The sequence below is a fragment of the Choloepus didactylus genome, chromosome 5, assembly GCF_015220235.1.
Source record: "Choloepus didactylus isolate mChoDid1 chromosome 5, mChoDid1.pri, whole genome shotgun sequence".
Taxonomy (NCBI): Eukaryota; Metazoa; Chordata; class Mammalia; order Pilosa; family Megalonychidae; genus Choloepus; species Choloepus didactylus.
Window position 1 is genome coordinate 144,920,048 of NC_051311.1, and position 27,875 is coordinate 144,947,922.

At 43.5% G+C, this 27,875-nt stretch overlaps 1 protein-coding gene across 3 annotated transcripts in view; it reads left to right on the plus strand.

Annotated features, from left to right (window-relative positions):
* The window catches only part of NPSR1 (neuropeptide S receptor 1), a 175,477-nt gene extending 148,691 nt beyond the window's left edge, over window positions 1-26,786 (plus strand). For 2 of the 3 annotated variants that reach the window (XM_037837548.1, XM_037837550.1), the window contains 4 exons: window positions 8,481-8,557; window positions 20,653-20,739; window positions 25,681-25,861; window positions 26,696-26,786. In XM_037837548.1, the coding sequence (XP_037693476.1) occupies window positions 8,481-8,557; window positions 20,653-20,739; window positions 25,681-25,861; window positions 26,696-26,786 (436 nt within the window). Of the gene's footprint in view, window positions 1-8,480; window positions 8,558-20,652; window positions 20,740-25,680; window positions 25,864-26,455; window positions 26,527-26,695 lie in introns of those variants that run through there. The other variant, XM_037837549.1, reaches the window with a different exon arrangement.
* Window positions 26,787-27,875: the final 1,089 nt, after the last annotated feature.

A 27,875-nucleotide genomic window follows, 5' to 3' on the forward strand; every position in this document is an offset into this window, starting at 1 on the left:
CTCCAGGTGGAATTCTGTGAGGAAATGTTTCCCACTAGTTCCTGGTAAAAGCTGCTATAATTTTGTCTCTCTCAGAGTTGAGGTTCAACTGTGGCGGGGGGAGGGGGGGGTGCATGCACACTTTCTTTTTTAACTACAGCTTTGGCCCCTGGAGCTGGATTTTGCCCCTGTGCCTCTCTGAGGTCAGGTCAAACTCTTAATTCCAAGCCTAAGTAGACCAAAGAAACACAGATACCGGTGCCTCTGCCCACAGCTCAGATAAGGTGTTTGCTTGCTTGCCTTAACCATGCCTCGTGCTCCAACATTCCTCATGCAGATTGTATATATATATGTATTTTACCAAGTTGCCAGGCAAGGTAAAAGCTATCATTGTTGTTTTAATTTGCATTTCTGTCATTACAAATCAGGTTGTACACTTTTCAATATGTTTATTACCATCTTTGTTTCTTTTTTGTCTATTCATATTTGTTTACGCATATCTCTATTTTTATTTTCTTACATATTTAGAAATACTCTCTACATAATAAAGATGCTAACCTTTTCCTGTTTTTAGATGTTGCAAATATTTCCCTGGTTTGCCATTTGTTTTTTCATTTTGCATATGGTTTTATTTTGTTTTCTGTTAATAGTGGCAGGCCTAATTAATAAAAGAGGAGAAAACCCAAATAACGAAAATTAGAAGTGAGAAAGGCAAATGACTAGATATAAAAAGTTAAAAGAATCATAGGAAAACTTTATGTAAATATATGTGGAAATTTTAATGAAATATATAGGGCTTTTTAAAAAGGTAGTGTATATTTCAAATTTTATATTTTAGATTTCAGTTCATTCACATCTACCCATCTTTTCCTTTACATTTTGTCATTTCATATCATTCTTAGCAAAGTACCCCTTTTCCATATTTATAATATTTTTTTATCTACACTTTGATTTAATATTTTAAATTATTTTATTGTTTTAATTATTTAAAAATAATTTCATTGTTGGGAGTGTGTCAAGAATCTCACTTTTTAAAATTATTTTTAAATAGGTTTGCCAATTTTCCCAATACTACATTTACTTTTGATATTAGATGTGAGTTAGGAATCTAAGTTTTTTTTTTCCTTAAAGCTGGGTCATTTGTCTCAACATCATTTACTGAATAATCTATCCTTTCCCTATGGGTTGAACTGGCAACTCCTATTGTGTACATATTGCAAATTCTTTTATATTTTGTGAACTTTGTATTTCTTTAATTTATTTGCCTGCTGTTCTGGCACTAATACAAATTGTTTTAATTATGGTAGCTTTATAAATATTTCATTTCTGCTAGGAAAAGCTTACTTATCTTTTTCAAAGGTCCCCTGGTTATTCCAGAGTAAGCTGCTCAAACACCTTCCTGGCACCCCCATAACAAACCATTTGTTATTTCCTGAACACATCACCCTCCTCTCCCCTGCGCCCTTGTACTCATCATTCCTTCTGCCTGAATGTTCTTTGGTACTCACCAATCCTTCTTCCCAGCAAACCCTTGCAGGTCCTTCAAGTCTCATTCAAATAACAGCTCCACAGCAACTCTGTCCCAGCCAGCCCTGGGGTCAGTGAACACTCAGGTGTCCTCTTCCCCAGCCTCCAACCAGTTGGTCCATGTCACCATTAAACCCTCGTGGCAATTTAATGGCCTGCTTGCATGGTTGTATCTTCTGAGCAAAAGGACTGTTATCTCTTAATTTCTGGATTCCAAATCTGGTGCACACTATAAACACTTCATAAATGTTGGATTGAATTAACAAATGCAGGCCTGGTTGGAAAAGTGCATGGGTCACACAATAAGCATGGCATGTACTCTCTGTCACACGCACTCACATGTACCCCTAAGAAACTCGAGACATCTCAGGCTACATGGTGCCTGGATCAGTATCCAGCAGGTGGTAGGTCCTCCATAAATATCTGTGAAAGGAGAGAAGAAAGGGAGGGAGGAAGGAGTTCGATTGTCTATGACAAACTCATGAGAGTCGTGTGTAAGTGAAGACTTAGCTGTTTCATCAACTAAATCAGGCTCCTAGGGCTTGAAACCATGATAACTGAAAGTAAAGACAATCGATTGTTTTTCTGGAACAAAAACAACTGTTGTTTTCAGACTTCACTTGATGTAATGGTCCACTTGTTGCCAGAGAGATTATTAGCCCTCACGTAATTTCTTTATTTAGCTGTGGTTATTTTCTTGCTACCATATTGTTTTCTCATTCTCCTAGCGTTTTTATTCTCTCTGAGATAAAGGGAGTGCCACAAAAGGCCCATGGCCATCAATTGCAAAGAAATAAATGGAAGAGAGCTCATTTGTCATGGAGTACTGATTTGTGATATAGGAAAAAAAAATTTTTTTGTTTAGGGGATGGGTCCAGACCATGGGGAGGTCCTTGCTGGAGCTGGTACAGCCCTGTGGAGTGCAGAGGGGGTAAGAGGGCCCCAGGCACCTGGCCAGAGCTATCCATGGGCACGAGGTCCAAGGCCAAGTAGGATGACAAGGGCCCGACTTCACCCATCACATCATGAAAGGGAGTGACGGCCTACTTATTGTAATCTCTCACTCCTTAGCTAGGTTATTGTACACATTTGTGGATGAATTTCCAACATCCATTCCACTTTCACCAGCCCAGAGCAATCCAAGCCACTCATGCCAACCCCAATTCTTGCATGCAAATGGCTCAGGAATGGACATGTGATACAATCTGGCCAAAAAAACGAGAATGTGTGGCTTCTGAGTCTCTTTTGGGAAAGATTTGCCCCTTCTTAAGAAAGAAGTCCAGGAAAAGAAGTGTCTTTTCCTCTTTGGGACATGTGGAATGGCTGCTGCCTGACTTTAGGAAGACAATTCCACTGAGGAGAAAAGAGGAAGAGATGGAAGAAACCCAGATTTTTGAAATTGTACCTGGACACTGCCCTACCTCTGATGTTGCAATTATGAGAGAAAAGATGTATTCTAATTGCTTAAGCCAATTTAAGTTGGTAGTTTTCTGTAACTGGTTACGCAAAAGCATCCTGCCTGGTACACTTCTGTCCATACGTGCTGGTCCCAGACTTCAGTAAATTCATCTGAATACTGGAGGCTTCAGAGTAGACTCATGGGTACCTGTAGGAAATCTCATTAATTCAGGGTACCAAGAGTGCCAGAGTAATTCAGAGTTACTAGGCGCATCCCCTTGCCTTTCTCTAGTCTGGGAGCCCATCAAACCTGGCACTAACAGACTGCATATATCAGAGCTTTGCATTTTTCTTAGTTTCTTAAGTATCAAACTGTCTCCACATTTTTCCCCAAAGTTTGGTTCGGACTTAAAATTTCCCTGAGCCCGTCTGTCCACACCTGTGAGCTCCTGACCTTTTATGTCTCCTTTCATTCACTTCATTTCATTATTTCTAGAAATACCTGAAGTCCACCCACTCTCTGCCAGATTTTAGGCCAGGTAAGGGGGATGCAGCAATGACAAGACAGACAAGGTGCTTGGCTTCACTTCATGAATCTTCTTGTGTAGCAGAGAAGGCAGCCAGTTCAAGGAGAAGTTACCTTGGGCTTTACGGTAGAAAGTCCTATGGGACCAAGCAGGGGGCACTAACCTGGTCTGTAGATCAAGGAAGGCCCCCAAGAGGAAGTGACTAAAGTCATATAACGCATACACAGCTCCGAGACAATCCCCCAAAGAAGCCTGTGCACCCTCCTTGCTCTGAAACAGCATCACATGCTGCTTAACAAGCCCTTAGAGTCAGATATCCAGGCTAGGATCCAGCTGTGTGAATTCAGGCAAGTCATTGAATCTCCAAAGCTGCAGTTTTCTCATCCAGAAAATGGGAACAATACTGGCCCTCACCATATAAGATTGTTGGAGAGATTAAATGAGAAAATCTCCATAAAGGGCTTGGTTCACTGTTACGCTGAGCTAATTACTGCTATTGCCATTGTCAGCATCAGCTCCAGAGCTTTGGTGGCCAACAGACCTTGATTTTAATCTTGTCTTTGATCTTCCTAGCTATTCCTAAAATGGAGATAACAAATCCTCCTTCCCATACTTTACATATGAAATCATAGTACAAGAACTTGTATGAAACAAAAACAACTAATATGCATTAAGCATTTACCATATGGTACCAAGCACCGTGAAGGGACTGAGTGAATGAGACAAGGATGTCAAATTCCTTTTAGAGGGACTGGCAAAGAGCAGGGCTCAATAGTGACTACTGGGTGACCTGCATGGTACTGGGAAGAGAGCTGGGACACGTGATTCTTTTTCCCATGTAAGGAGTCCTGGACCAAATGGCTTGGATTGCTTCTCAAATATATCATATTGTAGTCATTTCACTAAGAGGTGGACTAAATTCATGGAAACTGAGTTGGCATATATCCCCATGATGGTTGCTCTCTTTCACCCAGTCTAGTGAAAGACCCTCCTGTCTGCTCTTTATCCTTTTTAAATGTCACCTCCACACCACAGCCAGAGCACTCAGTCTCTGTGGACAACTGCTTAGGGTACAAAAGAATATGAAATAAAAAATAAAACTGTCCTCCCCCTTCTGCCCTTGTCCTATTCCTCAAAGAATTTGTTGTATACCTTTCATATACCAACACATATATTTTTATACACAAGTGCGAATGAATTGTATACACAGAACAGTTTTTTTAAAAAATGTTGGTCAGCCATTTCACTTTCTTGCTTAGAAGCTTGAGTGGATTTTCACTGTTCTAAGGATAAAGTCTAAAACCTCTAATCCAGCTCACAAGCCATGGGTGATCTGGCCCATCTCACCTTGTCCTCACCTCAGACCGCACCAGCTGCCTCACTCTATATTCAGCCACATGGGCCTTCTCTGAAGGCACCACACTCCCTCCTGCCTCAGGACCTTGGCATGTGTGGTTCCCTCTGCCTGCAATCATCATCATCCTCTGCATTTAGAAAACTTTGTTATCCTTCAGATCCCAGAAGAAACTTCACCTCCTCTGACCCCCAGAAGTTGGGGCCCCCACAATATACCCTTGTAGCACCCAGCATTTTATCTTCAGAGCATTTAGCTCCTTTGTCATCGTATATCACTTATGTGCTCATTTAATTATTGTCTGTCTCCCCAAAGAAGATGTTAAGCCCCCTGAGGGCAAGGACCCTGTCTGTGTTGCTGACCACACTATTCACAAATAACTTACCCAGCCATTTACAGGATTGACTAATGAATGAAAGAAGGAGAGAGATACTTCTGGCCTGGGAGTCTCCTTCGGGACCCTGCTAGGGAAGGAAGAGGTAGGGTTGTAGCAAGTGAGTGAGGTGCCAGCTCTCCCACCATCCCCACCTATGCCAGGCAGAGCACAGGGCACACGGCCTCGAGTGAGATCTCCAGAGCACAGCTGGACACTCTGCCTTCAATAGCACCCTCCGGCCCCAAACGTGAGGGCCAGGAAAGCCTGCTGGCAGAGACGGTGTTTAGGTCCATGACTCGAAGACCTCAATGACTGTCCATCAAGTCCCCACCCTGTACTGGTCCCTGAAGGGGCGGAGGGGGTGCTCCTGCTCTGAGTGGGCGCTCTCAGTCATGCCTTGTGGGGAAAGCAGACTCTGTTCTGTTTCCTGGACTCCTCTCGGGGAAGATCCGGAGCCCAGTCTCAGAAACTGGCCTCAGGCATCCTCCTAAGATGTTCCGGCGAGCCCTTCTCTGGCTTGGGCTCTCACACTCTCTGCCTCCGTGAAGGAGATAAGGAAAAGGGGTCCTTTTGGATGGTTTTCCACACCACCAATGAATAAGCCAGCCTGTTACAGGGAAGGGGCATTTTCCTCAATCTGGGCAATCCTTCAGTTTTCTGATGTCTAAGATGCTTTAAGAAAAGCTTGTGGAAATAATGAAAACAGGTCAACAAAGTTCAAGAATTGTAGCCAAGAGAATGGCGATGCATTTCTTCAGCTCTGCTCATGAGAATTTCTAGGTCTCCTTGATCTTTAGGGCCTGGCTGCCATAGATGACACTCAGCGTAACCATTGTGGAGGCTCCAAGGAAGAGGGACTGATTGTCACGTGGGAATAGGGGCAGCTCAGAAAATTTTCATATCTTATTTTTTTAAAAGAGCAATAAAGGGTGAAAATGCTCTCCAGGGAGAGGGCAGAGTAGGCACTGAGAAATGGAAGGGGATGGAACTAAAGTCTACTGCAGTCTAAGCGCGGAGTCAGGTTTTGCCTGGCTGGCCTGCTCCTGGTGGGCTGACCCACACAGGGGAAAGAGAAAATGGGCTGGAGGAAGGCACAGTGGAGGTGATGATGATAAAAGTGAGGAAGGCAGAGGAAGGTCAGGGAGGCTTTGGATGCCCTGCTAAAGAGACTGGACTTGGTCACAGAGGTTGGTGGAGCTGCTGAAGTTTTTAAGCCAGGGAACTGCTCTCTGTCCTTGAGCTCCAACTCCGATGGCACTAGAGATGTGAGCAGAGTGGAGGTGGTTAGAAGGTTATGGCCACAGTCAGCAAGAGATTTGAAAGGTCCTAGCTAAAGCTGAAGAGCATGGAGGGAAAGGAAGCTACAGATTCCAGAGACATTTTGAAGGGACCATCCACAGGAATTGCTGAGTAATCAGATGAAGGAAATTAGGACAAAGAAGGAGACAAATATAATTTAGAGGTCTTTGATGGGTGCCAACTACTTTTTGAGAAGTGCCTTGGTTTTGGTAATAACTGATAGGCTTACCCTAGTTATTACGTGTTTGCCCAGCTAACATTAAGGCAAGCTTTCCAATTGCCTGACTGGTCTTGAATAGAAGAGGAAGGGGCAATATAACCCAAACCCCTAATGAAAAACACCTTTCTTAAGTTTCCCATTTTGTATTTGGTTGATGGTCAATAATTATTTGAATTATTAATCAATACATAATAAAGGTGCAATTGTAATACACTGTTAATGTTTCTTGGTGGCCGTGATTTTCTCTTTCATTTCATTTACCTGGGAAAGTTTTCCTGCTCTAAAATATATTCAATGTAGGGTGAAGGATAGACTCACTAGTATTTTTTTCCTCATTTTAAAAAAAAAATCAGCATATAAATTCCAGGAAATTCCCTGGACAGGTATGTGGGAAGGGGTGGCAATGCTCCCAAAAGGCTCTGAACTTGTCTGGAGCACACAGAGGGGTTTACTGAGCAAGAATGAGCAAAAGCAAAACAGAAGCAGAGTGTTTTACCACGGTCATTAATTTAGTTATATTCTTGAAGAGCATTAAAAGCAATTAGTGCTTTGTCAGCTACAGCAAACTCGAGCTGATTTTTTTTAAAACCAGTGATTCTCAAGAAGAAGGTTATGCAGTTTCAAATAAAGCAGTGCTTTGTCCTAAAGTGTTTAGTAAAGATACTTAATACATTCAAAATATCAAATAACATTAAAGGTTGTAAATTTTTTTATATTTATCAAATGGGATATAAGATACAAAATTTGCTGATGTTTTTGAATCAACACTTCATTTTCCTGTTAGTCACAGACTTTTGTACAAAAGAGTGTGTGATATACTGTGAAAACTAGGGAAGAAATAGGGGAAAGGAAATTACCTTTATTAACTCTCCACTAATTTCCAGCACTGTGGTTGGTGTCTAAATATTGCTGCATTTAATCCTCAGAAGAACTCATAAGAGGTTTGTATAATTAACTCACTTTTACATAGTCTCAACTGAGGCTCAGTGTATTAGCTTTCTATCACTGCATATCTAATCATTGCAAATCTAGTGACGTAAAACAACACACATCTGTCATCTCACAGTTTCTGTGGGCCAGGACCCATGGCTTCACCGGGTCTTCCGCTGAGGATATCACAAAGTGGCCATTTAGGTGTTAACAAGGGCTGACATCTCATCAGAGGCTCAACTGGGGTAAGATCCTCTTCCAAGCTCCCTCAGGTTACTTATTGGCAGTCAAATTCCTTGTGGCTATAGAATTCATGGCAGTTTTCTTCCTCAAAGCCAGCAATGGAGAAAGACTCTCACATGGTCACATACAACCATTACCTTGACCACATTCCATTGGTTGGAAGCAAGTCACAGCTCCCACCTACACTCAAGCGGAGAGGATTACACAGAGAGAAGAATATGGAGGCAGAGATCATGGGGCCACCTCAGGGTCTGTCTGCAGATTAAAGCCAAGGTCAGACAACCAGCAAGCAATAGAGCTGTTTAAAAACCTAGGTCTTTTTGACTCCACAGCCTGTGTTCTTGGATTCTCATCTCGGCTATACCTCTAAACAACAGGATTATTTAACCTTACCAGGTCCTAGTCACTTTGCATAAAAAAAGAAGTAGCTGTATCCAACTGATATTTATGATCCTTGATAGTTTCAAACTGCTGTGATTCTATAATCAGCAAGGATATGGGTCAGGCATGGTCAAGAGACCCTCCTCTATGCATCTTACACTCAGGGAACTGGGAGGGGTCCCCTCTCTACCTCCTCACATAGGGACCCCCCAGCCATTTTAACGTTGTCTTTGGTTCTTTCCACAGCATCATCTATGGCATTGTCATCCGAACTATTTGGATTAAAAGCAAAGCCCATGATACGGTGATATCCAACTGTTTAGGTAAGTCTCTAATTTGCATTACCCAACTCTGGGCTAATTTTACATTTGCAGAGGGTCTTTCTCTAACAAAGCTGAGCTTGGGCGTCCTGAATATAACAAGTCCACATTGTTATATATCAGGCACTAGTAGACTGATCAGACTCACCAAAGACTATCCCAAGCAGGCTCTGCCTTCTCTGCTTGGCCTCCCAGAAGGAACCAGGGACTTGGGGCCTGGCCAAGCTGTGCAAGCAGAGAGTCCCATCTGAGAGTTGTCACATCTCTAAGACACTGTGGAGAAGCAACCTGGAGGGCACAGGGGTGAAAGAAGAGGACTGTACTGGGAAGATATCATATCACACATTCAGCAAAACTCAAGAATAGACTTTTGGGCTTGAATTTATAGATGGGTAAAGTGCCATGTGTCCACAGAGAAACCCTATACCCTAAGCTGGTCAAGGCAATGGTCCAGTCTTTCCCCACAGCCCCTACACACCAGCTCACACCGGAAAAAGCCAGCAATCACCCCCTGTCCCCCTATAAAATTCAATTTCAGGAAACCTTAATGCAGAGCACCTGCTACACAATAGGCATGGAAGCTTGGAGACCTACTCTCCTTGCCAGGCAGACACCCCTGGGCCTAACTGAGGGCGGCTGGAGAAAACCCAGCCACCCAGTGCCAGAGGGTGAGGAGAAAGGGCTGCTGGTGTTCTGGCTACTACACTGTGACTAACTCTGTAGGAGGAGATCAGTGCTGCTCAGTTTCCACACCTCCTCCCATTCCTTTTGCACATACACACACATACATACACACAACACAGGCCCATATGTGCAAAAATGTACACACACACACACACACACACACACACTTGCATACCCAACATGCAACCATGCATACATACGTACACCCTTGTACACCAACATACCTGCACACACATACACACACATACACATTCACATAGTCACACACACACACCTACACACTCACAACACATACACATACCCACACCCACATGTACTCACATGGGGACAGCAAAGTATAACACAAAGAGCAGGGATAAGAAGATCCGGCTTCTTGTTCCAGATGTGCCACTAAGAGCTGTGCCACCAAGCAAAGTCACATAGCCCCTGGGCTCACAGTTACGATGAGGGGACAGTCTAGATCTCCTCTAAGTCCTCCTCTTCTCTTTAGACTTTAGCTGACTCCTTTTATTGGACCAAGACCCACTGGTTTCTTCATCAGTTTTGAAGTTGCTTATGCTAGAGTGACTGTGAGGAAGTCAAGAGGATTCACTAATATTATTTGAGCATTGATGATCTGGTTCCCTTTCCCTAGGAGGATTAGAGATTTATATGCCTTGGTGTCTTCATCTGAATTCAGATGTCCCTACTACCTGTGAGGAATGGTACAAGACACCACAAATAAATATAAAGCCTGGCTCCTGACTCAAGGAGGCTACAGTCTAGCACACTGGACCCCAGGCCTGGCTGCACAACACACTCGCCTGGGGAGCTTTTAAAATGTACCCGTACCTGGGCACCACCCCTCGGAGACTCTGCTTCACTCCATCAGAGGGAGGGTTTAGGCACCGTTATTTTGGTAAAGCTCCTCAGGTGATTTTTGTGTGCAGTCAGGGTTGACAACCTCTGGCCCAGTAACAGACATGGATGCAAAGGCAGCTGACTTCCATGCTGAGTGGCAAGTGTCACCCCAGAGGTGTGCACAGGCTGCTCTGAAATTTTCAACCACTGAAGAGCCTGTCATGCTGCATGTGACTCATTCACCTCCACACACACCATCACGCCTCTCCCTCGGGCTGGTCCAGGCTCTGCTCCCTGCCTTTTCTAGAAGAAAAAGAGTGATCAGAGGGGATAAATGCAAAGGCATTCATCTTCTTCATTCTGGTCAAAGGCAGAACATTTGTCTGAATAAAAAATAAAGGGATGAATGAGGGTGGCCTTCTTCTATCAGATATCAAATAATTACATTAAATACTATAATTGTTGAAATAGGATCTTATTGTCAAAGAAGTACATGAACAGCTAAATAGAACAGAACAGGAAATCTAAAGGAAACCTCAGGAATTTATTATGCTGGAGTTTTTCAAACTGATATGGAAACAGGAACTGGTCAATACTTAGTGTTGAGACAAGTACCTAACTATTTGAAAATAAATACAGTTAGATTCCTGAATCATATGCCCTAAGGAAATTAACTCCTGATTAAAGGTTAAAGAAGAAGAAAGAAAGGAAGGAAGGGAGAGAGGGAAGAAGGAAGGAAAGGGGAGAGAAAGAGGAAAAGAGAGAGGAAAGAAAATATAAGAATTTTTGTTTATAATCAGGAAAAATCAGCAAAGGTCTTAAAACCCTACAATGAGGGACTGAGTGTAATAACTATATAGCCATACAATCCAATACTGCAGCACTCAAAAATTATTGTAGCGAGTACACTTTTTGTCATAGAAAGATGTCCATATGTTAGATTAAAAAGGAGAAAATAGTATAACTTTTAAAAATATGTGTATGTATTTTATATGCAGCAGAATACATATGTGTATGTATAGATAAATGATAGATTAGATAGATGGTAGATAGATGGATAGATAGATAGATAGATAGATAGATAGATATAGATAAGTTTAGGGAAAATGTCAAGAAGGACAAACACTAAATGTTACAGTGTTATCTAAGAGATAGAATCAAAGCTGATTTTTATATTCTTCTTTTGCTCATCTGTGTGTTTTATATTTTCTACAATTACATTAATTTTATTATATGACACAAGATCACAGTGGTCCTTTAGCCTGGGTAAACAGTAGTTATTATGGTAGCTGTATATATGATAGTCATTCAGGAATTTTTTTTAAAAATCATTACCTCAACCCCCTCAAACCCTACCACCACCACCAAAGTGCATTTTCAATGTATTTCTCTGTGTAAATTCATGGTTGGACCCTAAAAGGCCCCCAAGAAATATATATTTCTTGAACTTGTGAGTCCTTTAATCTCTGCAAGTTAAAAACTTAATGCTCAGTGAATGGATCATCACTAAGACCAGATCTATCCTGATACGTGGGTAGGATGGTGATAGGGACCACAAGCAACAAGGAAGCACCCAAGGCTGATATGAGAGACAGAAAAGGTGCTTCCACCTGCCCTTGGCAGTCTCTCTACTGAGCTTTCCATGGTGCCTGAAATTCACATCAAGAGAGCAGGTCCTTTTCATTAAGACATTGGCTCTAGAAGGGCCCAGGAGAAGTATCTGTGTCACCTGGACCAGGTAACATGAAATTTATGGGCATAAACTGACTGAGTTGTCTCTTAGCAGAGCACATGAACCTGTACAATGGTGCACAGGTCAAGAGTGCTGGGACCAGAGGCTTTGGAAAGGTCCTGAGCTTTGGGGTGAGGGTGGGAGCAGTCAGGAAAAAAAATCAGAGGTGGGGACAAACAAGACAGAGGAACAGACAGGGCATCTAGTGTCAGCCACTTCGCTGGGTCCTTTCCACATGCTACCTCCTGTAATCCTTGTAACAGCCCTGCAAGCTGGTATATTGTCTATCTTTTACAAATGGGAGGCAGACTCCAAGGCTACGCAATCTGCCTACGTTTCCACAGGGATCACACAATGAGACCAAGGTTCTAAATCCACATCTGTTTGGCCAGAAAGCCTATGTTTCACCCCTAAATCAGCTGCCTCCCAGAAGGAAGGGCATTAAAGAAGGAGGGATGATGGGTAACTGAAAGAAGGGCTCAAAGTAGACAAAAAAAAAAAAATTTTTTTAAGTTAAAAACCCAAACTGAGGTTTTGTGACTTGGCCTCCCCTCTACCACATTCCCGCCAGAAGAGGGCTATTCTGGCCTCCTTTCCTGGAGTGTTTTGTTTTGATGAATTTAAAACCTGAAAGGCACCTCAATACCAGTAGGTGCAAGGCCCAATTTTGTTTAGGTAAGCTGAGAGCTCCCTGAACTTAGAGATTTAAATCAGATTGGCTTAAACCCCTACCCCAACCTTCCGAGCTCTCACTCATTCTCACTGTCTCACCCTCCACTCCAAGTCCAATTAGCCATAAGCCTCACTCCATTTTTCTTGATGTCACCAAAGAGTGAGTAGGGCAGGTGTTACTGGAGGCTTGGGGTGACAGAAGGGCTTCAGATACCTCTGGCGTCCACATTCTATCAGCTCCCCTCCTCGTCCTGCGGTTGTGCCCATCCCCGTCCAGAGGCCCCTGATAGCTCCCTGCTGCTACATTTTCCAGTCCTCGCCCTCTTAGGCTGTCCTGACCTCCAGTCTCCGTAGGCCACTATCCCCTCCCTAAAGGGAAAATGACTACAATCAGTATTTATTCTTTAAGACAATCGTAGATCTCCTTTGCACGTATTTTTCGGTTTTCTATATCTTTACATAATCATCAGTGACTTTCTTCCGGAATGAGGGGCAACTGGTATTCTCAAAAGCCCATTCATTTTCCGTATCTTACTCATAAATAGAACTCAATTTTCTTTGTGTCATTACAGCCCAGCAGCTCTGAACTTGGCTGGTAGATAGGAACTCCAGTGGTGTGAGCATGCTAAGATTATTGCTGATCAAGAAGGGGACATTAGCAATGATTAGTGTGAACAGAAGCTCATTTTGTAAACACTGGCTGCAAAATTTAAGCCATCCTTAGTTTAAGAACAACTGTTCTTGTTATCAAATGTGCCTATTCCCCAACCCACCCCAAAGGCTGCCAGAAAGAAAAAAAATGTTTAACAAATGATCTGAAGTGTGGAAGGCAAGAAATGGAGGAAATGGGGTTTCCAATCTTGTACATTATGTTTCATAAACGAGCATGCTCTTGATGCCCATGGATATCTATAAAATAGAATATTTCTGCATGGGAGCTGGAGACCCAGGAGGCACATCCATGGGATAGACAAAGTCTGATATATCTGGATGTCATTGTGTCTGGCCATTATAGCTTGAGAGATGTGATGTGGTCCATGCTGTATCCAAATCGTATGTTTCAAATTAAATGAGGCAGAATTGGGTAGAGAGAAAAAGCTTCAAGTTTGAATTAGAAACTGGGTAGAGTCCTATTCACTTTCTAGCTAAATGAACTTAAGCCATCAACTGCTTCCAATACCGAAATGAAAATAGCTGTCTCTACAAATAACTACATTTAACAAAAGACATTTAAGAAGTTTATGAAAAAAGCATAAAATTGTATTTTAAAGTGTTAAAGAAGGTATGAATAAATGAATACCAGATTATGAATAGGAAGATTCAATATCATAAAGATGTCATTTCTCTCCAAACTGATCTACTGATTAATGCAGCTCTAATCAAAATTGAAATAGGAATTTGTATGGTGCTTGACAAGCTGATTTTAAAATGTATGTGGGAAAGTAAAGCCAGAATAGCCAAGACACTCTTGGAGAAGTAGAACAAAGTAGAGGAGGTTTGCTGTACCAAAGATTCAGATTTGTCATAAAGTCGGAATGATCTAGAGTGTGGTACTGACCACCACAAAAGACAAATAGAAAAACAGAACAGTTAGAGGGCTCCCACAGAGACCTACACACATAGGGTACTTGATATGCTAGAGGATGTTGGAAAAGACATGAAATTAGATCCTGATCTCCATCCATAGGCAAAAATAAATCCCAGGGGAATTAAAGATGTAAATGTGAAAGGTAAGACTTTTTAAAACCATTAAAAGAAAATGTAGGATGATATCTTTAATATTAGGGTAAGAAAGAATTTCTAAAACAAGATATAAGATACCAAAAAAAGCACAAAAGTAAAGATGAAAATTTTTACCATTAATATTAAAAGACTAAAGAAAATGAAAAGCTAAGACACAAAATAGGAAAAGCTACTTGCAACACATTTAACTGGAAAGGGGTTAGTGTCTAGAATATATGAAGAACTCCAAAAAAGCAAAAAGAATAGATTTTTTTTAAAAGGCGGGGTATGGGGTGCATGGAAATGGGCAAGATACAAACAGGCATTCCACTGAAGGGAAACAGTTCTGGCCAACTAATCACATAAAAAGATTCTCAACCTCATTAACAATCTGGAAAATGCATGTTTAAACTTCAATTGGATACAATTTTCTACCCACAGGATTGGTAGAAGTTTAAAAGTCAGTTCTAAGTGTTGGCAGAGCTCACAGTTTCTTTGGCAATAGAATTCCCTCAAAAGCTTAGTAGGCTCTAACTGTTTGCTTCCAGTCAGTTTCACGTGCTATTAACCATAGCCAAAAATTCCTTTCTTAGTGTAATTCTCAGGTCTGATTGTTTTCTTCCTCACCCCATGCCCAGCATTCACCTTAATGGACCCTAGCTTGAGATCATCTGAAACAAAAGATGGGAGGCTATGTCCTTAGTCTGTCTTTGCTTCCAGGATGAGTCTTAATGAGCCTTTACTATGCAAAACTCTCAAGTTTATAGCTTTTGTTTGGAGACAAGGACCAGTGTCATTGGCATGCAACCTGTGCAGTCACACAGGGCCCCACACTTAGAAGTGCCTCTCATTTGGTTTAATGCTCTGCTGTCACTACATTGAAATTCTCTATAATTTTCTTAACAAAGGGTCCCACATTTTTATTTTTCCCTGGATCCGGCAAAGCATGGGAACTAAAAGCAGTTGGGTTTTGCAGCTCTACAAGACCACAAATTTTGTGACTTTCCCTACTCCCTTTCATTGTTGCTCATAAGCAAACCAGCTTGAGCTCATCTCATTCTTCTAATACTTGCTAAACATAGCTGCTAACGATCAATATACTCTATTAACAGTCTGTTTTCCAGCCTTTTCCCCTGGGTTCCAGGCTAGGTGGGCACATGGTCTGCCTCCCCAGGCCTCAGATGTGACACTTTTATCGAATAGATCTCCAGTTTCCCACTTCCAACATCAGCATCTTTACCACCTGCTGCTGCCTGCTAAGCCAATGCCTCACGTTTTAGATTTTCATTCTGACAACATTACACATCTGGCACCAATTTCTGTTTTAGCTATGGATGAAACACTAGCAGCTGTAACAGATAATCCCCCAAATCTCAGAGCCCTTAAAAAAATAGAAGTTTATTCCTGCTCAGTTAAATTCCAACTGACTACTAGTAGGAGCCAGAGAGAAGAAACACTATTCCTCACTGAGTTCTCATTGAGAACTCAAGTCGATGGAGGCTCTGCCATCTTAACACATGGTTGCTAAGGTCTCCCTCATTATCAGTGTTCAGCAGGCAAGACTGGGGTGAGGGAAGGAGAGAGAGCAGATGACTGCTCAGGTGGTTTATCTATGCCAGGCCTAGAAATGGTATACAATTGATCCTTCCCATGTTCCTTTAGTCAGAACTTAGTCACATGACCACTTCTTGCTGAAAGGGAGTCTGGGAAATGTAGTCCAGCTGTGTGTCTAGGGGCAAGGAGCCAGTTTAATGGACAGCTGACCTGTCTCCATGACCATAATTTAGGCCTGACTGTTCCTGGTTCAGCCTGAGCTGAGAAGCTGAGATCCAGAGAAGACCAACTAGTGAGCTAGGTGATCCTTCCTTATATTGACCTGAGACCACTGGTTTACTTGGGGCTCAAAACCTCCTGAAAAAAGAACTCAAAGTGTTTGAGCATTGAAGGTTCAGACACACGCAGGCATGTCCAGCTAATGGAGGATGGGATGGGGGTGGACTGCTCCGATTGCAATCGGGGAACAATAAGTTCTCTGAGAGAAAAAAACATTGGGGAGAAGATGGAGTGAAGCAATTCAGCAAGAGGGTCTTAAGGTCAAAAGTACTTATTTACGAGTAAGTTCTGGGTAGCAGTTGGTGAAATCAAGAAAAATGAGGTGGAGTTCATGGCCAGTTGGACTTGGAGTAGAGGAAACAGAACAGCTAGCTGGGTCACTTAAGAGCTGAGCATTCCAAGCTAACCATGCTAACTAGTGCTTGTAGCATGTAGGGAGGGAAAAATCTGCATGTGAAGGTGAAGAAGCAGAAACACCAGGGGTTTAAGCCACTCTGAGGCAGGCCCCTGAAACAGCACAGCACAACAGGAGAAGCCATTTCCTTACTCCCTAGAAGAACTTCAAGAGCAGGTGTCCTGGGTCAGAGCAGGGACAGAGCTGAGGCCCCAGAGGCAGAGAAGAAGAGCAAAGCAACAGTCCTGGGGCAAGTGCAGGAATGAAAGGAACTCACAGTAGTCGCTTAGAACCAAGTGTGGTGGAGAGCAGATGGTGGCCCACCAGGGGTCCTTAAGAGGTGGTCACTGGCAAAGGGAAAGCCTGAGTGGGAGTGGCCTGGGGCTCCCCAGGGCAGTGGCAGTGACCCATGGAAACTGGTGCAGAGCCAAGTTCCTCATACAGGAAAAAGCCCTACAAAGGAAACAGCCGAAGTCCCATAGCTAAGGAGGCCTAACAGGAGCTTAAAAATGTAACTAATGAGTTCTGGAGTCATTGAGGTTATATTTGTAAATAAAGAGGCTATCACTGCCATTTAGACTTCCTTGTTTTCAAGAAAATCACCAGCCCTCATTATAGGTCCACAGATGGATGCCCTAAGCCTTCACTTTCTCCTCCCCAACCGTTCAGCCCGTCTGAGGAATGGAATCCCTGTGGCTCTCTAAGGAGCTTGGGAGCCTCGGGACGGTGGGGAGCAGGAAGTGGCCATTTGGAGACTGAATTTCCTGTGGGGGTCCTCATCCGGGATGTGCCCTTGAGCTCAAACCACATAAGGCTGCTTCCAGTCGCGGATCTAATGGAGCTGCCGCCTCGAAGCTACCCAAGCTATTAATGCACAGTGACAGCGGAATATAAAACTGCTCCTCAGTCCGTTCAGTGCCACGGCTTGAGTAGAAATAATCCTTTTATCTCCCAATAAAGGAGAATTACTGGCATTTTGTAGCTCAGCTCTCTTTGAAGAGCCATCTTTAGAAGCTGGAGGTTTTGCATTTCCTGGAGTGGTCAGATTTAAGACGCTTTTCACTGATCTCATTGGAAAATCGGAGGGCAGGCAGTTGATTGTATTGTCACCCAGCTGGCCTGTAGAAGGTACTGCCAGTTTCCATTTTAAACAGGTTTCAGAGCACAAATGTCATTCTCAAGGACTTTCCGAAAAGACCAACTGAGTCTTCAGAGCCTTATTGTTTAGGGGCCAGCTGTTCTGTCGGACCAGCAAGTGGGGTCACTTTGAAAGAACATAATTTGGTCTGTTATCTTCTTTATTTGCTACTTCCCCACCCCAACATGGGAATAATCCCACCCTGATAATTAATTGATGTATATTATGCCTATACTGTTAACAACGTTGTATAGTAGTCTAATGTAGTAATATCTTTTGTTCGTTTCCATAAAGGGAGCTCATATTCTCATGAAATAGTAGTAAAACCTCATTCATCCCAACTAATAAGGAAACTGGCATTCCCAGCACAGGGCTTGGCACACTGAATACATTATTTAAGTTTAATCCCATAAATAACTAAGTCTGATGTCCTATGCCTCATTTTATTAAATGGGGAAACTGAGGCTTGGAATTTCAGGCAATTCACCTAAGGTTGCACAGCTGGTGACTGATAGAACTCATGGTGGATTCAGATCTGATCCTGATACGTGCATCCTTCCCAAAATACCATCCTGAGAATCAGGGTTTCTCAACTTTGGCACTATTGACGTTTGAGGCCAGAAACTTTTTTGTTGGGTGGAAGGGGGGAAGTGGTTCTGGGCATTGAAGATATTTAGCAGTGCCCCTGGCCTCTACAATGGGATGTAGTAGCACCCTCAGTTGCGGCAGCCAAAAGTGTCTCCAAACATTGCCACAAGTCCCCTGGCAGCAGCATCACCCACAAATGGGTGGGAATCACTGCTGCAAATGCTTCTGAAGCATTTGCTTCCTTGCAACACTGAGGTTTTGTGAGTCCACAAAATGCACAGAATAATTTGAAGGCCCTAATAGTGCCTAAGAATGGCCTTGCAGGTTATAATTTAAGAAATACAAGTAAATTATAATTAACATTTCAGTTCTTTGTACTTAAAATATCCCTTGTTGCTATTATTCCTAACAACAGTTTGTCCTTTCCAGTGAGTAAATGTCCACACTACAAAAATGCCAAAAACCTTCAATAACCTGACGTTGCACAATCTCCTCACAGAGACCTTCAAGGGCTTCCCGGTTTGGCTTCAGTACTTCCCACCCTCAAGCCCAGGCACTTTGGGGCTAGAACCAAGAAAAAAACTGCTGTGGTCCAAACACTTCCCACATTTTCTTGTTTCCACGTGTGGCTGAGGATGTTTCCTCTGCTTAACACGTCTTTCCCAATCCCACACCCACAGCCCCATCTTGGCCTTTCAGAATCCCACCCGTCCTTCCAAGTTTAGTCGATGCCCTCGGTGCCCGTGAAGCCTTCCCCGGCACAGGCTTGGGCTGATTGCTCTCTTCTCCCCACAGGGCAGTTTGTGTCTCTCTCACCGCAGCCTTCCTTGGGCAGAGTGTGTGATCTTTCCAGCTAGGCTGAAAAGTCCTAGAGAACAGAAACTCTATTGTAGCCGTTTTATTCAGTCCCTGTCACCTAGTAGATGGTCTATGTTTGTTGATTGAGCCAGACAGGACTGGAGACTGGATAGTACAAACAGCGCAAAGGCAGACTTCACACCAATTTCCATGGGAATTAAAATTTCGAACATGAAATGGAGCAATGTGGTGAGGACAACCGATCGCAGCATCTGGTCTCTCTGGTGTATGTAGGACTCAGGTGCTGGGAGGGGCCTCTGACCTGGGTGGCTGCACCACAGCCAGGGCTGCCATGTTGGGCCCTACTCAAATGCACCCAGCTGAGAGGGCGATGGGACTGGAATCCAGCTTCAATGAGTTTCCTGGGACTGCTGCAAAAAAGCTTCACAAACTGAGAGGCTTAAAACCACAGAGATGCATCATTGCTCAGTTCTGGGGACTAGAAGTCTGGAATCAAGGTGTCGGGCTCCCTCTGAAAGCTGTAGGGGAGAATCCTTCCTGGCCTCTTTTGGTTCTGGTGTTTGCCGGCAGTCCTTGGCATCCCTTGGCCTGAGATGCATCACAACAGTCTCTGCCTTCATCTTCTCCCTGTCCGTGTGTCTGTGTCCAAATTTCCTCTTCTTATAAGGACACCAGTCATACTGCATTAGGACTCACCTTAATCCAGTGTGGCCTCATTTTAACCAATAACGTCTTTAGAGAACCAGTTTCCAAATAAGGTCACATTCATGCAACCAGAGGTAGGACTTGAACGTGTCTTTTGGGCAGACACAATTCAACCTGTAACACTTTTGTGCTCCTCACCCCCTCCCCTGAGGCAATTTCCCTCATTTCCACGTGGGAGCCACATGGCTGGCAGAATCCCTGACTTCAGATCTCTTCCGCAGAGTCAAGGGACCCTGTGTCTGACATTTTCATACCCAAATCTGCCATCTAGCCCCTCCTTTGACTGTGCACTATTATACCGAATTCTCCCCGTTCTAATCAATCCTGGCTTTACCACTACTTCTCACCTAGAAAGAGGATTGTGTTAATTCACTCAGCAAATATTTATCAATCATGGTACAGGGCTGAAGGAAGCAATATCCCTGTCATCACTGAGCTTGGATTCTAGATTCACCCCTCAAGCGTTCACCATCAGATGACAGCCCCATATGATTAAAGCTATATCCAGGTTTCAATTTCAGGAAGTTATCTGGATATCCCTGACTTGAGCTTTTGTTGCAAGTGGAGTTTCTGGGGCAGATGAATGAGTCGGTCTGAACTACCCTTCTAGGAAGATGACTTTGCCCTGGTTGATGAGGCAGCCAGATGGGTGTCCTAGCACAGCATGGGGTTCAGGGGACAGCACTCCCCAGAGCAGGCCTCGCTGCCCACAATCATATGGTCTAATCCAGCTTCAGTGTGAATTGAGAGAGTCTGGATGTGCCATAGTATTTGCATCTGATATTAAGCTGTGAACTAAGAGCTGCTTCTGAATTCCAGCCAGAGCCACCTTTACTCCAAAAGTGTCCAGAGAGGGCTGTGCAATAGGTGAGCAGGTTATATGATAGTGATGGATTTAACCTTTGATTTTCCTTTGGCAGAGACACTATTTTGAGCACTTCATTTTATCATTTCACCTTTTGTATCTACAGATGGAAAATTGTGTACCAGCTACAATCGAGGGCTCATCTCAAAGGCAAAAATCAAGGCCATCAAGTACAGCATCGTCATCGTCCTCGGTAAGCAACGTCCCTCCTTGTGTTGCAGAACTGTGTGACCCTTCCAGGCAGAACTGTGTGACCCTTCCAGGCAGAGATGCACCTGGGACCTGGTAGAGGAAAACTCACACAAGCACTTCTGCCTTTGTCTGATTACAAAAAAAAAAAAATGTATGGAGCTCATCATTTCAACTGTGAGTCCTCCAAAGTACAGTAATTGGTTCCTAATCCTTCTCCATGTGAATATAGTTGCCTGCCAAGACCAAGGGTGAATAATTTGGAAAAATTCTTATTGGAACATAACTAGCTGAAGCTGATGTCCATATCACTCGGTAGACCAGTAGCTCTCTTTAAGCAGCTCTTTTAGCAACTCTTAAGCAACTCTCTTCCTTTCACAGTCTCTCCCAGGGGTAAAATTCATGAATAAAGGGGGATAGAGTGGCATTCTATTTCTTCTGAAAATTTAATTTCAGGTTCACTACAAATTCCTCCCTAATGGCCACCTTACCTCCTTTTCTGCCCTCCTGTCTCCTGTACTTTTCCTTTCTCTCTATCTCCAAAACCCATGATTTCACCTCATTTCACCAAACATATTTCTAGAATACCTAATATTGTCAGATTGGTGTATATTGTTCTCAAATCCTCAAAAATTCCTTTCTCCTAGGTACTCTCCATTAATGATGTTGCTTCTTGTTTCACTAAGAAAATTCAAGTAATCAGAATATAGGGCTCCCTCATTCTCCCTCCTCCTCAACTCTACCTGCATCTCTCCTATATGCTTTATCTTTTCTCCTATTCCTTTGGATAAGCTGTATCTGCTTCCATCTAGGCCCTGTCTCTTCACTGGAGCCCTGGATTCCATTCCTTCTTGCCTTTTGCTCCACCAGTTATCACCTCTCTCTCCCACAATTTTCCCCTGTAGTGGGTGTTCCAGTTTGCTAAAGCTGCCATTATACAAAAATACAAGAAATGGATTGGCTTTTACAATGGGAGTTTATTAATTTGCAAATTGACAGTTCTAAGGCCATAAAAGTGTGCAAACTAAGGCATCAACAAGAGGATACCTCCAGTGAAGAAAGGCCGATAGTGTCCGGAATGCCTCTGTCAGCTGCGAAGGCAAATTGCTGGTGTCTAATGGTCCTTTGCTCCTGGGTTGCGTTGCTTTCTTCAAAATGTCTCTGAGCTTCTGTCTTAGCTTCTCTTTCTCAGCTCCTGTGTGTCCTTGCTTGTTTCTCCCAGGGCATTTCTCTCTAAGCATCTCTGGGTTCTTACTTAGCTTCTCTGTAGCAAACTCTAGGCTTCATCTCTTAGCTTAGCACCTCCACATGTCTTTCTGTTTTCATCTCCAAGTGTCTGGGTCTGTGTCAGTTCTGAACTCTCCCCACCCCAAGTTCTCTTAAAGACTCCAATAAACTAATTAAGCCCCAGCTTGAATGGGTGAGGTCACATCTCCATGGAAATAAATGAATCAAAAGGTCCCACCCACAGTAAATCTGCACCCACAAGAAATCTGCATCCAGAAGATTGAATTAAAAGAACATGGATTTTGTGGGGTACATAATAGATTCAAACTAGCACTCTGGGTCATGTACATATAAGGATACTATAATATCTCCCTCAATGAACCTCTCCAATGACTGCCCACTTCCCCACTCTGTTTTGTAGCACAACTACTCAAGAAAGTTGAACATATCCTTTCTCCACTTTCCACCTCTCATTCTCTCTTCAATCTAAGTTGTCTCTCTTTCCTATTACTCTAGTGAAACCACCCTTATCAAGATCACCAACACCTTGTCAATTCTCAGTGTTCATCTTACTCTACTTCCAAGCAATATTTGATAAGACCCTCCTTCCTGAAACACTTTTCTTGCTTAGAAATGATATCTATGATTTCTACCTGACATCTCTACATGTATTTCTACTAAGCCTATCACACTCAACATGTCCAAAAGAGAAGTCTTGTCATGCTCCCATGCTTCCTGCTAAAGAACTCTTCTCCATGTCCCCATCTCAGTAAATGACACCATCTTTCACCCAGTGCTCAGGCCAAAAACCTTGCAGTCATGTTTCATGATTCTATGTCTCTCACTCCACCCATCAGCAAGGCCTGAAGGCCCAATCTGCAAAGGAGACCCCCAAACCCAACCACTTCTCCCCATCCACGCAACCACTGCCTTCATCAAAGCTTGTACCAACTTCTGCCTGGAAAACTGCAATTGGTCTTTTGTCTTCTCTTATTCCTTATTGTGTATAAAGCAGCCAGAGTCATCTTTCAAAAATGTAAATTGGAGAGTATCACTCCTCTGCAAACCCACTTACAGCTGCCCATTATGGTGGGAATAAAATCACACTCTCTCTCCATGTTATACAAGACCCTGTGCTCTATTCCCCAGCCATGTCTCCAGCCTCCCTTCCTTCCACTCTCCTCCTGGCTCACTTTATTCCAGTCCTTCTTGAAGAAACACTGGCCTTCTTGCTGTTTATTCAAAATGTCAGCTTGTCCCCCCCCTTTAGGACTTTGCACTGTTTCCTCTGCCTGAAATGCTCTGCCTTCAGATAGTGTCCTGGCTACTCCCTCACCTTGATCTACTCCCCAATAATGCCACCTCCTCAGAAAGGCCTCCCTGGCAAGCCTTTTAAAATAGCCCACCTATAGTTTTTAGTCTGCCTTGTTTTTATTCATATCTCCTACGTGTACCTGACACTAAAGTATATACATTGATTTGCTTCTTGTCTGTCTTCTCAGCTAGAAAATAAATCCACAAAGGTAGTGACTTTTCTTGTCTGTTCCTCATAGCATTCTTAAAACTTAGAATTGGCTCCGTCACATACTAGGTGCTCAATTAATATTTGTCGAATGAAGAAATGAATGAAAATGTGTGAGAAAGAAAGAAAGGGATTTGTGCTATTTTCCTTGTATCTAGCTCAAATACTGCCCCTCTCTTGTCATCTTGCAGCTCTTGAGAGCTCCAAGAAAGCATATTTCTCATGTTAGCTGCATGCTAAATCACCAAAACAGTCAGTCTCGCCTCCCAAAAACATAACTGCAAAATGCCAAACAGACCACACACAGCATGTCTCAGCTAGTGGAATAGGTGCACAAAACAATACCACAGGCAAAACTGGAGATGAAGCATATATAACCCACCAGGGCTCACAAACTTTCTCAAAGCCTTCTGAGATACATCCGAGAGTCCTTTGTCCTCCCAGACAATCAGAAGCACAAATATACATCCCTGGATGTTGAGTCAGGAAAACGTCTGCTTAGACCTGTGTTCCAGACCCAAAATGGGCCTTTGTAGTCAGGAACCACATGCCCAGGCCCCGGGGGATCCTTTCAGCCAGAGAGCAGGATGGGCAGGAGAGGGTCAGCCTGGGCCAACAGCCCTGATAGACCAAAACGGCCCTTTTTATAGCAAATATTTTGTAATGGCCTCATTACCATCCTGAAATGAAATGTATACAAAGTGTTACCTAACTGACCTAATTCTTAAAGAATCTATATTCTGCCCCAACAATAATGTAAAGGAGGAATAGAAAGAAAATAATTTATTATAAAATAATATGTATTTCAATATGCAAACACTTGGGCACAGCTACTAGAAGACACAATGAAGTATTCAGATGCTTACATCTAGACATAGTCCCAGCTACAAATGAGGCCCGATACAGGTGTATTTTCATGGAGATTTTAAAAATGTAAGCAAGATTGCTATCAGCGACGTGATTTTCTGAGCAGATGAATGAACCTTGATAAAGTTCCAGATTAAACAAACTAATCTTGCCTCCTTTTACAAGAGGATGCCATTTCTGGAAAACTCAGTATTTACTAAAAATATTTTGTATTCATATATAAAACAATGTTAGGTTTCTAGACTTGGATAAATATAAACAGGGGTTTCCCCTATGTGAAGTTCCAACATGTGAGACATGGGACAAGTCTGCTGGTCCAGTGCAGAATGACTGGCATCCCTGCAACAACCAGAAACCCATCCCACCCCCAACACACACACACTTTCCAAATGCCCCCAAAGGCCAATTTTGTCCCTCCATTCCCCTGAACCATTACTGTAGTCCAACACTGGAGGTTAGCCACCCTCAGCCCAGATATCTTGGTGGTCTTTATTGTTTCAATCGTTCCCCATTAACATATTGTCAAAGCATGGGGAAAGAAATCAAACAAATATGGAGGCAGGTTTGCCCTTGAATGCAGATGACCAAGGAGGCCTGACTTCTCTCTCTCTCTCTGATGAGAAAAGAGGTTGGAGGTTTCAACGAGGGGAGAGAGGACCTGGGCACAGAGTAGGGGAGTACATATGTGTGTCTCATCACCATCACCCCCATCAAATACTTAGACCTGGATCTCCGTTTCTCACTCATTTCCTTGGAGCCAAACCAAATCAGGATATCTCCCACACCAATTGAATTAGAGAGATGTGTGTTGGGTGGGTAATGTTTTTCAGAGTGTTTAACTTAGAGGAGGAGAAGAAAATTGAGGACTCTGTGATTGAGTCTGGCTGTGCTTGCCCCTACCTTACCCTCAAACCAGGAGTTGTCGTCAGATCAAATTGCTTCTGTTCTTCTGCCTTTTCCCGGAGTCTGCAAAAGACTTTTGCTGTGTTGGATGGGAGACAGGTCACACCCGGTAGTTTCCCAGGCTTTCAGTAAAGACTCCACAACACTAGGAATTGGGCCCTTCGATACAGATAGCAAAGATCCAGGATATTTACTTAGTTTGGGAAAAATATCTGTGAGTGCTTTGTGGTGTGTGTGTGTGTGTGTGTGTGTGTGTGTTTAAGCAAACACGATCTCAATGTTAACACACACAACATTCCGAACCCCAAATGTTTCTGAGAGATCCCGGGTGCCAAAGACCCTCTAAGTTGAAGCTCCATTCAGGGCCGATGAGCCCAGCCCTGTGGCTGTGGCCTGCTATGGGGTAACCACTCTCTTCTCCCCCAGCCTTCACCTGCTGTTGGAGCCCGTACTTCCTTTTTGATATCTTGGACAATTTCGGCCTCCTTCCAGATACCAATGAGCGCTTCTATGCCTCTGTGATCATTCAGAACCTACCAGCCTTGAACAGTGCCATCAACCCCCTCATCTACTGTGTCTTCAACAAGTCCCTCTGTTTCCCCAGCAGGTAAGGGAAGCTCTTGGTGGGGTCAGACACACTGAAACCCGCTGCACTCAGGGGTGTGTGTTCCTCCGTCCAAAACTCCCTGGTGGGCTATGGAATCCCCATTTTATGGTGACAGAGACCTTCAGGGTGACACTCTTTCTACTAAACCACATCACTTCCAGGAGAGCTCTCCTTTCCTCTGTTCAAGCTTCTCCACGTGAATTGACTCAATACAATGCTGTGGTTATAGCAGGACAGGCAGCATCATTCCCATTTTACAGGAAAAAAATCAAGGCTCAGGAGATTACCTGACATTTTGAAGTTATATGAATAACGTGCAGCAGAGCTGCAACCAGAACCTTCCCACACTCATTCAGCCTGTTGCTGTTTGTTTGATTTTTTTTGTTGTTAGTGTTTTTCAGCTGTTTTCCTACACAAGTTACAGGGGGTAGGTGGTGAAATCCACAGAAGACAGAATAGCAGAATGGTGTAAGGACTGGGCTTCGTGCTCATGACCAAGTTTTAAAGTCAAACACTGCTGCTATATAGCTGTGTGTGACCTAGGGAAAGTTAATTAACTTCTATAGGCCTCAGTTTTCTCATCTGAAAATGGGCCTAACAGCAAGGCCTCCTTCTTGGCCAGTGACCTCTCTGTCCATTGGGCTCTGATGCTGACCAGTGGGTAGGAGGGCTGGGAGTGGTGGGGAAGAAAGGCAGGAGGGTTACACATAAAGCACCTAGCACAGTGTCTAATCCTTAACACACTCTCAATGCCTATTATCTATTAACATCCCTACTTCCCTTTTCATTGGGTCAAATGATTTTCCTTCCCTGTCTCATTCTGACTTTCTCTAGGGAGCCAAGATCACGGGATTCCAGAATGACCTACCGAGAGAGAACGGAGAGGCATGAGATGCAGGTTCTGTCCAAACCAGCATTTATCTAGACCCTGGGGCAGTGGCAGCACTAGGCTGAGCCCCATCGGCTCTCCTGGGTCCCCATCACCAGCTTGGGCTTGTTGCCCAGAGCCCAAGCCAACTTCTCCATCTTGCTCCTGTCACCACTTGGGGGAATGCACAAGGCCAACGTCCTAATGAGTGTGTCAGCCTACATTGGCCAACCTGAAGTCACCAACCATTCATTCCAGCCAGGAAAGACATCTCTTCCTTCCCCACCACTCCCAGTTCAGTACCAGAACTCAATAGTCACTGTCCCAGGATCCTGGCTTAGGAGAGTTGAAGAGACTGGCAAGCAGAGAGGAAGAAAGAAACAGGGTTGTACATGAATATTCTAATTACAACTTAAGGAGTAAATAATAAGCTAGGAGTAGGCCTAGCTTTAAAATTTTTTTTTTTCCTATTTTTGAATTGGAGTTTCAGTAATTGTAACCAAGAAACTGTTTATCCTTGAAATGCCAACAAATTCATTTCCAGGGACTGGTGCTTTGCACCTTCTCTGCTAATGGCCTTGGTTTTCAAATGGGTTTGTTGGCAACAGAAAATTCTATGCTTCCATTGTATGGACAAATGATTTGTGGAAAGACCCCAACTGCTGGCCCTCCACAGCAAGGTCAAAATGGAAGGAAACTTGTCTGATAGAAAAAATATAGTGCTGAAAAGTCACGGTGTCCTGGCCTCCAGTCTCCAAAGATTGGGCCCTGGGCCCGTGGCCTCACAAGTATTTGAGGCTCACTGGAGAGCTTTCCCCCTACATTCACATTTGGGCCACTCGGGGCTCCATTCCTCATGCCTCAGGGACATGGCTTCTCCCTTGAACTCTGAACCTTCTCCCTAGATGGGAGCTGAGTTCCTGTCACTTTTCTGGACTAGATGGTTTTCTAAGCTCTTTATCGTTTTTGCACGTTTCAGCCATTATCTAGCCCACACCTCGGCCTGGAAGCGCTAGTGAGGCTTATTTTGACAGACAAGGCTGGAGTTGGTATTTATAAGCCTAATCCAAGCAAAATGTGCCTAAATGTTTTCTAGTTGAATTCTTGCTGTCAGATTTTTCCATAAGTGGAAATGGAATAATTTAA